We start from the raw sequence: 13836 nt of genomic DNA on the forward strand, positions 1-13836 counted from the left end.
AGACGGTGTCTGATGGTAAGATTCTGGGCATCCAATAAGGATGGAACCCATAAGCACACTGGAAAGGGCTCATACCGATAGCAGTGGGGTAGGAGTTGTTATAAGAGAATTCTGCGGTCCACAGTAACTGTACCCAGTCGTCCTGTGTGGCTGAAACGAAACACTGTAGGTACTGCTCAAGGGTTTGATTAACCTGTTCCGTTTGTCCATTGAACTCGGGATGGTAACCTGAATAGAGACATTGTAGTATCCCTATTTGTTCACAAATAGAGGACACACATGTAGAGGTACATTAAAGCCCTCTGTCAGATATGATCTGTTTGGGATTGCCATGTAGCCTGAAGATCTCTTTCACAAAAGTGTTTGCGATTTGAGGTGCCGAGGGAAGTTTGTTCAATTGAGTAAAGTGGGCCATCTTGGTGAATGTATCTATGGTCACCATAATCATGGTACATCCTTCAGAGGGCTGAAGATCCACTATAAAATCTGTTGATATTTGCCACGGTCCTGTAGGGTCTTCCACTTGAAGTAAAGATCCTACTGGTTTTTGTCTAGGTGTCCAGAATTCCTGACGACACGGTGAACAGCGTCTTGTTGACATCCTGCTTTAATACGGGTTGTGCATGGATGTTGGCGCTCCTAAACCTCTATTCTGCAGTGAGCTTCTTTGTTTACTCTTCTGCCTTCAACGATCTCCAGAATATCCCTTCTGACCACACGGCTTTGTTTACTAGACTGGCTTGCTCTGAATCCTTGGCTACTGTTGTTCAGCAATCCTGACTTCGGCATCGTTATACGGACTGGCTACTTTATACTTTTATGCGCCTTCCGTTTTGTACTCCAGTGTTCATCGCGCTATCTCTGGGTCCCCAAACGTTTTCTTGGGTAGAAGCTGCTTGTCCTCACCAAACAATTGCGGTCTCTCCATTCTGCCTGTATTCTTCACATCAACATCAGCGGTTCACGACTGCATCTATCACATGCAATTGACTCTCCGTCCCCCAGCTCCACCTAGACCTGTATCCTGTACTCTACAACACACCCTGTTTGGAACTTTGCGGACTCAATCACATCCACGCCTGGATTTATGTACTTTGCTGGACAGTGTAGTTGCACCCACGTTCTGCCCGGGTGCTGTGTGCTGGACTTTTTCCTTCTGGATTTTTTTACTCCTTCTTCCCGGATTCTGGACCCAGATCAGAACACTGCATCCCGGAGTTTCCACTGATGACTTTGTACTTCACTTCAGGTTCAACACTTCAGCATATGCCAGCACAGGTGGGTCAAGTATTGATAAGTGATAGATTGGTGTATGTTTGTTGTAATAGGTGTACTGATACACTGTTTCCTTTTGCAGTTGCTGGTCATGCTTTTCCTGCCTTTTTGTCTGAGCTCTTACTCCACTATTCAACATACACTGGTGGAAGGTGCTCTCAGGAGGAAAGTGTCCTTCTAGTAGGAGGTCAGTAGCTTTCGCAAGTTACTGGCTTATTCATTTCTCATCTGTGAGAGGACCTGACCGATTTAGGAGCCTATTAACCCTGCTATGGAGACTCCTGCCGAACCAGCAGCTGCCTTGTTACAGGCATTCCATACTCTTACGGCTTATATGACTGCAGCTCATGAATCAATGCATTGATGCTCTACAGGTTTTGGTACACTCCCTTCCTCCTGATGAGGAATTGTAGGGGGGCAGCTGCCACTGCCCCAGTGCCTTTTGGAACTCCTCCTGTTGCTCCTACCCCTCTGGTACTACCTGCTCATTTCCCATTAGCCCCAACAGAACGCTTCCTGGGGGACCCCAAGCAGTACTGTACTTTCATAAATCAGTGTAAACTGCCCTTTTTTGTTGTCCTCTCGCATTTGCGGATGCAACTAGCAAGTTGGCTTTTGTATTATTGCGTTTAGGTGGGACAGCAACAGCCTGGGCCAATCCCTTATTGGAAGCTAATGACCCTGCCTTATATGATTTTGATATGCTGTTACATGCTATGAATGTGGTATTCGATGCCAGATAAAAGCGCAAACCTCTGATTTGGAACTCCTGGCCTTGTCACAGGGCAAGCTTTCCCATCTGCACTATCTGGCATGTTTCAACTAATTGGCGGCTGAAACAAACTGGCCGTAGAACAAAAAGGCTGCACTTTCTTATTGTGGCTTAATTGAGGACCTCAAAGACGCCCTGTCCGTAGTTCCTACTCTTCCTCCTGCCTTTCCATATTTATTGGACCTAGTGCTCCAAGTGGATGCACGTCAGAAGGAGAGCAAGGGCATAGCCAAGACGAGTGACGACAAGACAGGACGATTGGATAGGGCTTCTCCCTCTGTGACGAGTGATCCAGAGCTTATGCTTATCAGGCGAGAAGGGCTCCCTTGACTAGAGAAGAAAGAACGCAGGTGGTCAGAAAACCTATGTTTGTATTGCGGTCGGCCCGAACATTTCATCAGACTATGTCCAAGGAGACCGGTTAAGAAATTGGGAAACTCCAAGACTCGTCCCTAGATAGAGCCATGGGTATGAGTCCGAAGGAATACGGCTCACCATGCAGTTCTTCCTTAGTTCATTTATATATCCAAATGCTTTTCGCCATGCCTGATGAAAACACCTTAGATGTCCCAGTCATGATTGATTCTGGAAGCAACAGGTAACTAGATCGATATCTATTTTGCCAGTGAACATGGCATTCCAATGAGTCCCAAGGACATGCCCGAATCAATACGAGCCGTGGACGGTACCCCCCTCATTTCAGGGCAGGTGACTAAACAGAGCATGCCCCTAATCATTTGTACACATCAAGGACATAAATAGGAGATTGCTTTGGATCTCATCTCGCCCACCCCCAGTTCAATATAATCCTAGGAATTCCCTGGCTCCGAACCCACAACCCTGACATCGACTGGAACAAACAGACAGTGACATTTTCTTCGCCATACTGCCAAGACCATTGTTCTGTTGCTGCAGACGTATTACAGTGCTCCCCTTGTTTGGTTCTGGCTTCAGGTATTCCCTGTGTCAGTGCTGTAACACAAGTTGTTACTCATATTTTGGCCAAAGAATACCTGTCGTTTAGAAATGTGTTCGATCAGAAGTGAAGAGGGATGGGGAATCCTACCACCTCCTCCCCCTCCTATAAAATTCATGACCAGGAAACACTGCAATCACGCATTCTATTTTGGACCGATTCCCAGTGGTCCTATGATTGACAAGTATGTCAAGAGATACCCCCTCAACCAGCACTACAGACGAGGTGCGGTACAGATTTACCCCTGCATGAATGAAAAGCCACAGGCCATGATCAAAGACACCTCTATTGATAGTCTTGACTAAAGCACCAAGAAGCCATGTTGCTGACGTCGTTAGAGGCACCATGACATAGCAGCATTAGACATGAAGCACACGTGCCATCCGCACGTTGGGACACACACACACTCAAATACATGATGAACCCGATCGTACAGTTGTATAGTTAGAGGACAGACACATATACATACTGTCATTGCTTTTATTATTTTGTCATTAGCTAAACGCAGCAACGCAGAAACCGCAAGGAGCAAGAGATCCTGAGCAAATCCTGAAGATGTTTACATGTAAATAATCTTATGGAACTGCAGGTGCACCTACAGGACCTGACAGAACAAAGTATGAGTAACCTATGGTGAATGTAGCACAGCATGGACACCGTAGAAACTGAAATACAGTGGTTTAGGAAAATTACAGCAGGCCACAGGCTTCTCAGCAAGAGACGAGCTGAGCTGATTCAGGCCGGACAAAGAGCAAGACGTGTGAGAGAGGACCAGCAGCCAAGGTCAAGAGATACGGATGACATTCCATTCCCCAGACAACAAAGGCACCAGCTGCAGTAAATACGAATAAATACTCATAATTCAGAGCTGCACAGCTCAAATTCGTGGTCTCTGAACACACGATGCAGCCGAAGCAGACAATGGACAGTGATCAGCGGTGGGAAAGAGAGTCAGTCTCAGGCTACCAGACACAGACTGCACCAAATATGCCACAATGTGAGACAAGTGTTGCACCGATCAGGAGAGCACTCGCATAAGCTAAGGTGTAACACACAAGTTACAATGCAGACACACAATCGTTCTCATTACCTTGAAGAGGTACAAAGAGAGCTGAGAACCTTTGCGGATCCCAGGCCTGGGGACGTCAGCTCTAGCCAACCACAGCTTAGTACCTTATGGGTGGGTAGAAACGGGCAAGTACCAATGGTAAGTCTACCACACAGCAACAATGTTTTAGATGTAGACTTCGGGGATGGACCAGGCCAGCCACCTGACATGCGAGGGCCTGTATAATAACATCTATAGTGTCTTGTATAGGTAGTAACATACTCAATCATGTGGGCCGATAGGTTTTCTGGAGAAGGGCCCAAGTTGTGGCACTGATGCCACTTGACACTAAAACTGGCCTGCGAGCCGAGGAAGAGTGAGATGTGCAAGAATATTTCCTGTTCCTCTGCTGATCCCTGTTGGTTTTGTCTGTAATAAACCACAGTTTGAACTTTCCATTGACTGAGTCCTCCGTGTATCCTGGGGGAGGGTGTTGGGCCTTCCAAGAGTTCATAGACTTCCAGTGTCCCTCTGGCATACATGGGGGTCCGTCCCCAACATAAGCAAGCAGAACAGTTACCCCCACACCGGGTTTATGATTGCCGTATTGACTTGCAAACAAACACTACTGTGCCTCATGGGCGTATTTATTCTTGGACCCATGCTGAGGACCAAGTCCTCAAGGAATACATACATCATGCCTTGCAGATCAGGCATATACATTCCTCTATTTCTCCTGCTGCCTTCCCAATATTCTTTGTACCCAAGAAGGACGGAGGGTTGCACCCCCGTGTGGACTATAGGGCACTGAACGCTTTAACCATTAAGAACCAATACCCGATCCCTCTGATTTCAGAGTTATTGAACCAGCTGCAGTCATCCACTATTTATACCAAGCTGGATTTACGGGGGGCATATAACCTGGCATGTGTGCGCAAGGGGGATGAGTGGAAGACGGCGTTCAAAACCCGGGAAGGTCTATATGAGTACCTAGTAATGCCTTTCAGCCCCGCCACTTTTCAGTATTTCATGAATTACATCTTCAGAGACATGACAGATCTCATTGTGATAATATACCTCAACAACATTCTTATCTTTTCCCGCACCTATGACCAACACTTTCCTCACGTCTCCCGAGTCCTACAATGTCTACAAGACAATGCGTTGTTCGTTAAGCTTGAGAAGTGCATATTTAATGCTCAGTGCAGTTTCTGGGGTTCCAACTAACCGCTGCGGTTATCCAAATGAGTACTACCTACTAAAATCAAAGCCATTCTCGATTGGCCTACCCCTACAAACGTCAGAACTTTACAGTCCTTTTTGGGTTTTGCAAACTTTATAGGCGATTCATTCATTCTTTTTCCTTCTATAGTTGCTCTGTTAACCCGCCTTACCAGACCTTCAGTCCCGTTTCTTTGGGGAAAGCAGACTGAGCATGTCTTCCAGACTTTAAAACAGACTTTTTCAACTGCCCCAGTACTACAACACCTGGATCCTTCCTTACCGTTTGTTGTTGAATCTGATGCTTCTGAGGTTGCTCCTGGAGCAGTTTTGTCACAAAGGTGCCCTACCACCCTGGCGTTGCATCCCATGTCTTATTTTTCCTGTACACTTACAGATGCCGAAAAAAACTATACAATTACGGAAAAGGAGCTACCAGCTGTAAGAGCCGCTTTTAAGGAATGACCATTGAACTCTACAAGCATTGGCCCATGCGAAATGTACAAATGCACAACAAGCACGTTGGCATCTGTTTTTTGCTATGTTCGATTGTATTATCACTTATAGACCAGGGGTACAGCATGGAAAGGCTGATGGATTGTCACGCAGCCCAGGTGATACACTTAAATCAGTGGTCTTAAAACTTTTTTGGCCTGGTGGGCAGGCGGGGCCCCCCAAAAATGCCAAATGGTCAGTAACCCCAAATGGCTATGAACTTTTGCTCGCTGTCACTGCACTCTACTCCCAGTATAGTCCCTGGGCTGCCCCACCTGCTCTCCTCACAGTCTCTGGGCTCCTTCATCCCTCTCCTACCCACTCCCTGGGCTCTCCCCACCCTTCCACAGACCCTGGACTGTCTCCACCCTTCTCCCACCACTATCCCATGGCTCCTGCCCATGTGCTCCCACCACAGTCCCTGGACCAGTGGCGGCTGGTGAAATGTTTGAGTTGTAAGGAACTCATGGTGGCAACAGTAAAGACACAAGTGATTGCAGTTCAAGGGTGTTTATTAAACTATATAATCTACAAGGTCAGCTTGTTCCCATTCCCTAGGGTCCACACTTACTAGCTCGGCAACAACACACTCTTCACAATCCTGAACTTGTACTGGTTGACCCCGTTCCACATGCATTCTTGACAGACAATCGGCCACCAAGTTCTTCTTTGCCGGCAACATCGAAATTGTACAACTGAAGACCAAGACCCCATCTGCTTATTCTTGGAGATCCCACAGCCCATCTGCCACTATCAAACAACTGTACCAAGGGTTTGTGGTCTGACCTCACAATAAACCTTCTTCCCCACAAAAAGTATTTAAAATGATTGATAGCCCAGAACATGGCCAACGCTTCGCTCTCTATAACTGAATAATTTTCCTCAGCTCCTTTGAGAGTGCTGGAGGCAAATGCTATAACTCTCTCTACCTTCTTGGTATCATACTGTATCAAAGTGGCTCCTAAACCCAACATGCTGGCGTCAACCAGGGGTCTGCATTTTTAATTGGTCACATTACTCATCGTAGAAGAAATAAATCTCTACATTGCAGAACATATATTCCGACCTGAACAGCGGCAACAAGTGAGGCTTTGTGTATTTATAGGCCCATAGGAATCTACTGAAAGTGTCCTTTTCTTGAAACAGGGGTTGTGTGCATGTAATAACTCGGCTTCAGAACAGATCTCGCTAGGAGTATCCTGTTCTGAAGCCGGGGCGTCACACACTCACACAAGCAACTCACGCTTCATCGAGCAGAGCAGACTGCTTACAGAAGACTCGGCAGTGCTACAGAGTGTTCTGAAGATTGCTAGTTAAAGTGTAAGCGTTGAGGGCAAGCCCCAGAGTCTGGGGACAGTGCTGCAAAATATGTTTTGCCAAAGCCCCGCTCCTCCCTATTTCCGCACGTCCCCTGCACTGCCAGTGGCCATGCGTGAGAAGAACACCCATACTTGCCAACCCTACCGATTTAGGTGGTAGGATACCGCTTTTTAAGCAGTCCTACCGCCTACCGATTTAGTGGCAACAAATAGCGATTTAAAAAATAAAAATTAAAAAAAGCGGGTTTTGCCCTGGATTTAGCAGCCCGTTCAGCCACAGTTGCAGGGTGCGCAAGTACACAGAATCCGAGGAACGTTCTTCAGTGGGGATGTGTCCAAGCTGCTGCTTTTATAATGGTGTGTTCTTACTCGCAGCAGTTAGCAGACCAGTGAGCCAGTGCAACCACCCCAGACTGTCAGAGGCGCCTGTGAGATCCGCTCCAGCGCTTCTGGATATCAACAGCCACATTGTTCACCTTACCTCACCTCCCCGGTGCCAGTCATCTACATACTGGGCCGAGCCGCTGAAGAAATGGCGAGCCTCTCATCCTAATGAGTTCTGGCAGGTGTGAGCTTGCGTCAGGATCCGGGGGGCGGGGGGACAGCACGTTTCAGACTAGCCCTGCACGAGTCTCGCCGCTTCCACCCGCCTGCAAGTGCAATATGCTATTTCTTCAGCAAAGCTGCACAACGCAGCGCCCCTCTCTCAGGCACCTGCTACATACTTGCCAACCCTACCGATTTAGGCGGTAGGATACCGCTTTTTAAGCAGTCCTACCGCCTACTGATTTAGTGGCAACAAATACCGATTTCTTCAATATTTTGAAACTTTAAGATTCCTACAGATTTTTGGCCACAGAATGTTGGCATGTATGGAACATCTAGTCCTGTTTTTGCTACGAATTCTGGGACTTGCTGTTTTTCCTAAACGTCAAAAAATAAGCCCCAGAATCCAAAGTGGGGGGAACAGGACTGGCTGGCCTCAGGCTCATGGGAAAATGAAGAGCTCTGCTTTTGCCCACTTGGCCATCCATCCACCTCCCCTTAGCCTAATACCTCCCCGTCACAATCTTCACTTGCCACTAATCCTTCCTACTCATTCTTCTTCCATAACAGCTTCGTCCTCTGGCAGCTTACCCAAAGAGAACCCCTAAAGTAATTTACCCTAGTAAACCGCAGCGTTCGGGCTGCAGATGCTCATTACATTAACTCTATGCGTAGATGTTACATCAGAACTGGTGCAAGACGCACGCCGCATGGAACGCAGAGTGTATGTCACGTGATTGGGACTCGTTGTTGGGTCATTTTCTCTAGTAGAAACCAGTTGCTACAGTGGTTAGGTGATTCCGTTTTAGGATGGACGCTTTATCAGCTGAGTTCGGGAATCTGACTTCAGAGCAGATTGCAGCCCCTATAGACACAGTACAGGTGAGAGTCAATATCTCTACGTGGTGCTTCTGTCGCAATACCTGCGCCAGGGTAAAGTTACCCCAGCTGTTGATGTCTGGATACATCCCACGTGTCACAACACAGTGCTATTCTTGAAGAACTTTTACGTTGCCTCGTGTCCGCTGTGAGTAGATTGTTCGCTGCAGCTCTTGCTTTGCATTGTGGGACTCGTAATCCTCCATGCATCTTGGAAATACTAGAATGCAATATATATATAAAAAAGGAGTTTGTCCAGCTATTGACGCCTGACATGGTTGGACCTTTAGAACCCCCGCCTGTATCATTATCCAGTACCCAGGGAATGCCAGTTATTTTAAGGTGCGCAAGGAAACCTCCTTCGCTGCTACATAAGTTAACCTCTGCTTATATGCCTTGCAGCTCAGTGAATTTAAGAATATGCGTGGTCTTTAGAAGTAGCGATTCTTTTGCATGTGTTGAGGGTACTGTTATTTACAATAAGCAGCAGGGCAGCCCTACCATTTGCGATGCTTTGGAGGAGGACATGTGAGCGACCCCTAATATGCCTATGTTTTGACATCAACGAAGTTGGCATCACAGTGAGTCCCTTGAGTCTTTGATGAAAGTCGAGGTGATCATGGGAAGCTATATTAGAAGACGTTGCCAGGCCTGAGCCAAGAGTCAAACTTTGTGGTATGCAATATAATTATGACCACTGTTATTATTGTTGTGTATCTCCATTTCTCAAATGCCGCGTTGTCCTGCTGTAACATGATGGGAGAGGATTATGCTCTTAATCAACTACAGTGGATGGGGTACATCATTTTCTCTGCCAGGTATTTTTGTTCTTTTTTTGGGTGCTGTGGCATGACGTGAGACGGAACTTGAGGCCTCATAAATTTGGTAGTGTTTCTTTTGGAATTATGGCCAAGCTATTTTACTGTTTCCGCCTCTCATAATTATGAGAATTTGTTTAATAAAATGTTGAGTGGCAGGATGACAGTGTTCCCCATAAACCGGGAGGTATTTGATCCAATTTACCACCAAATTGCAGTTTATGCAGTGCGTGAAATTGGCAGTAAGGTAGCAGTAATTGAATAACTGTGATCTGACCCCTGTTTTGTCTAGGAAAGCCAAACTCTTTTTAAGGTCCTTTTTTTGTTTGGGCCATTAGATGGCGCTAGAGCGCCACCTATAAGCCAAAACGATTTCATCAGACTAAAGATGGGGAGAAATGGCATATGGGGATGGCACAAAGGTTGTTGGTGTTGTTTGGTTATTTGCAGGCCGTTTGACTGCCCATGACAATGCTAATCCCTATGGCCATTCCCACCCAGTTCCTGCTCCTCCTCACCCAAAACACCTCCTCGTGGAAACTTTTGAGCTTGCTTCAAATAAGCCTTACCATCAAACTTTGCACTCAAAATGCCTGCCAATGTTTTTCCAAAGCAGTCTTCGGAGAGTTAATGACTTTATTTTTTTTAAAATTTTTTATTTTATTGGTTTATACAAACCTTTAAAACATTTCGAGTTAGTCCAGTCCCAATACAAGACAAAACAAGACAAAACATGTGCATGAGATAAAGTTCCGTCCTTTTGTCAAGGTTTGTGTCTTTAGTGCCAAAGGAGCCTTGTCAGGGAGTGATTAAATTGCTTTGTGTGATCACTAAGCCATGTTAGACACTACCCTAATGTCCTTGTGCTTCGGATTCAGATATCTCAAGGCTCCTTTCAATCTCATGCAAAAACAGGGTTAATACCCTTGTCAGTTTTGTGTTTGAACCCATGAACATCTGCTGCCACCATTCTTCGGCGTTCCTCAGTGGATATTCATTTAACATTTGGCCAAGATGTTTAGTTCTTAGAGATCTAAAGAAGGGGCAGAATAAGACCAGGTGTTTAAGCGTTTCGTCGCAGGCTTTACAAAACCTACATACGATGTTAGACTTATCCTTTCCAGCCCAGTTCTTTGTTCGATCTTTAGTTCTAATCAGGTTTAGGCGGAATCTCATGTATGTGGCTCTCCTCCTGTTGTCTGGGAATAAGACCACATAATTTTGCAGTTTATTGAACGCTCTTGCTTCACTAGACTTAATTGGAGCTGTAAACCTGCTACTGGTATACAAATGTCTTCAGCCACTTCATTTATAAAAACTATGCATGCCCTTTACTGAAGTCCTGTTAAAAGCAAGCATTGACAAAGCCAACAATTTTGGCTTGTGTATAAGTATTAGGCATTTGCCAGGCACTGCTATTAGGTTCCCAGTTACCCGCACCATTTTGCACCTGCTACCATCAATGGCCAGTTAATATCACTTGGGCAGTGCATGGGAAGTGCTTTTCACATGCCTACACAAAAGCCCAAACTGTTGGCATTGCCAATGCTTGTATTTTATAACTTTAATTTAGCCCCTCATACCATCAGTATGCTATTGGTCCAACGCAGGGGTTGGAAAATGGCTGCAGAGGAGCCATATAGGACATCAAATTATAAATGCAAGCAGTGGTCGAAGTGCATGAAAAGAAGTAAGGGAACTATGTTCCCTGCTAGCCTGCCCCACTCCCCACAAACCCAATCGTCACGCCCCCTCCCAGAATACAAAGCCCCAAAGAATTGCAACTGCTGTTTAAGGGAACGCTCAGTGCAGTGAACAGAAGTGCAAGTTTCAACTGCTTCCTACACTTTTATTTTAAAAACGAAACCATTCAGGAACCGTTTCTTTTTAAAAATCAAAAGTATATGAACAGTAAAACGTAATAACAAAAAGTAGAGGCGCACCGCTACCGCCCCATTCGGCCATTGGATACAAGGCATAAAATAAGCTGTATTGCATCGCAATTCATGATGTAATAATGATTAATTACTGGTCCTCAAACTCCATCCTGAATTATGGGCTTGTTTATTGAGCATTCGCTTCGAGGGTATTCTGGCACGAGCTTCGAGGGTATTCTGGCAAGAGCGTATTTGAGTAGATTCAGCTTATCTTGCGCACGCACATAAGAAATAGTTTGACTCTTGTTTGCTTTTACTCCTCAGCACATTTTATTGTTTACATTCTGGATTGTTACAGGTTGTGTTGGATTTGCTGCATTCAACTATAACATTCTATTGAATTCTCTTCATTCAACTAAAGCATTTTGTATGTTATCCTAGAGTTCTTGTTAGTTAGCTTTGTTGTACATCCCTCTTTGCCTATTCTGGCAAGAGCATCGATTCTGGAGAGCTGGAAAGAGTCAATCATTGTACCAGTCCATAAAAAAGGGCCCCAGAGCAATCCCTAATAACTATAGGCCAACTCCGCTGCTTGATATTCCCTCAAAGATTTTTCCATCTTTGCTGTTGAGGGACTCATCTGGCTGGGCCAAGGGTTTGTGCAGACTAGATCCTCTGCAGACTGGCTTCCGCCAGGGGGTGAGGACATATGCTAACATCTTTCTGCTGTGTCTGTTAAACAGGGAGGCCATGGAGAGATCTAAACCGGTATATGCAGCTTTTATTGACATCTCCATGGCCTTCGATAGTGTTGACAGGTACCGGCTATGGTCTAAATTGTGGGCATGGGGCTGCCCGGACATACCTTTGAATATGATTGTGGGCCTTCAGTCAGACACGTCCATTAGGATCCGGTTGAACGCCCGGGGCAAATGGTTAGCTGCCTTTTGAGACTACCAGAGGCTTAAAGGCATGGTCTAGTAAAATTTTTTATTGTCCCTACTGGCCGGCCATGTTTTTTTAAGCCTAAGTGGCTCGATTTTAGAAAACTTTCCTATGGACCTTACCCGAGTTTTCGTCCATTAAACGCACGCGAAAACAAGCACCAGGGAGCCGCCATTTTCTGATAATCCTATCTTTTCCCCGATCGCCCTGGCTGACCTGCTTTTGCGGCACTAAATCAATTCCCCCGCCCCTGAGCCTGACATTATCAAAACATTCATATTCCCCGCCTCTCCCCGTGACGTTACTGTGCTGCGTAGGCAAACGCGCCCAGTCGTCTTCTGCGCGACTCCACACAGAACCCGGAAACCAACACAGATCAACTCACAACACAGCGCGCCACAATTCGGAATATGAAACTGTACTTTAAAATGAAACAGGAACACGGTACATTTGGTAAAGTACATTTATTTGACATTAAATGTTTAGAGAATATTCAGCAATTTCCATATGAACTCCGGAAGCCATTTATTTTCTTTTATCTGTATCCGCAATAACTGTTCCGTTTCATCTTGAGTCACGTGCTGTTCCTTTATGGTACACAGGGTGTTCATTTTCGTAAAAAGAATCACTTTGGAAGCACGGTGAACCGCAAGGCTGTTCCATCAACTAGGCACTAGTCCAGCCTAAAGGTTGATATGTTGCTTCTAGCCACTAGTACAGCGTAAGGGCATGTGGGCCCTTGGCGATTGTCCCATAATATGGTGATCTTGCTCCAGTTGTTGACACGAAGCTGCAGGTGTCTGCTGAAGAATCCATCCGCCGGTGTCTCAAACAGATGGCAGTGGCAGAAAGGGATCAAATACCTGTTATGAAAACAAAAAAATGATAATTCGTCTCGCTAGCCGCACTTGATTAATATTACTCATTTTATTTATTACGGCCGATCAGAAACTATTTGCTTGCAAGGATAGTTCAATGGAGTATGTTCGTCTCTAAAATCAATGCGAAAAGTAACGAGATAAATCGAGGCCAACACACAATGATAAACGTCAGTCTACACGCGTGAGGAATGATATGATATATGATATGGCATTTGTAACGCGCCTATGCTCAAGTGTTTCTAGGCGTGACGAGGCAGGTGGGGAACAAGGGCAGACAGACAACGATCCTACTAGGCCAGGTGTCTTTCTGATCGCGCATGGGGAAGGGCTGTACATGGTTAGTTGAATACAAATTAAATAATAGGGCCAGCTGGTGGCAAGTGCAAGGTAAATGCCGGGAGAAGGGGCTGAAGGATACAGAGACAGTCCCATAGTGCAGGGAAAAGTGGCTGGGCCAAGGACCGAGATCGGTGAGACCAGTGGACCTGCATGCCCATGTGCCCACTACGAACAGTTTTACTTGCTTTTCCTAGCTCTTCATTCATTTATTCATGCATCCATTCATTAAATCTTCATTCCGGTATAAAAGCGTGTAAAGATTTACTTACATTATATTTGAAATTTCCATTGTGTCTCTTCGTAATGCAGTCTGTAAAACGGACCGTGCTCTTGACAATGATTTTTCGTATACTGACCTAAAACTGAAACTCGGTCTAGTTTCTGAATTTTCTGCCTTATCGTCTCTTACGTTATTGCGCACTCCCTTCAAATGTAGTTCTTTCGG

At 45.6% G+C, this 13836-nt stretch overlaps 1 protein-coding gene across 1 annotated transcript in view; it reads left to right on the forward strand.

Moving 5' to 3' along the window:
- The first annotated feature begins 8396 nt into the window (after positions 1-8396).
- POLR3B (RNA polymerase III subunit B) overlaps positions 8397-13836 on the forward strand; it is a 1940302-nt gene continuing 1934862 nt past the window's right edge. The window contains exon 1 of the mRNA XM_069628254.1: positions 8397-8534. Coding sequence (XP_069484355.1) covers positions 8463-8534 — 72 coding nt within the window. The 5' untranslated portion in view covers positions 8397-8462. The remainder of the gene's footprint in view (positions 8535-13836) is intronic.

Source organism: Ambystoma mexicanum, chromosome 12 (genome assembly GCF_040938575.1).
Source record: "Ambystoma mexicanum isolate Mex_15411 chromosome 12, UKY_AmexF1_1, whole genome shotgun sequence".
NCBI classification, from domain to species: domain Eukaryota; kingdom Metazoa; phylum Chordata; class Amphibia; order Caudata; family Ambystomatidae; genus Ambystoma; species Ambystoma mexicanum.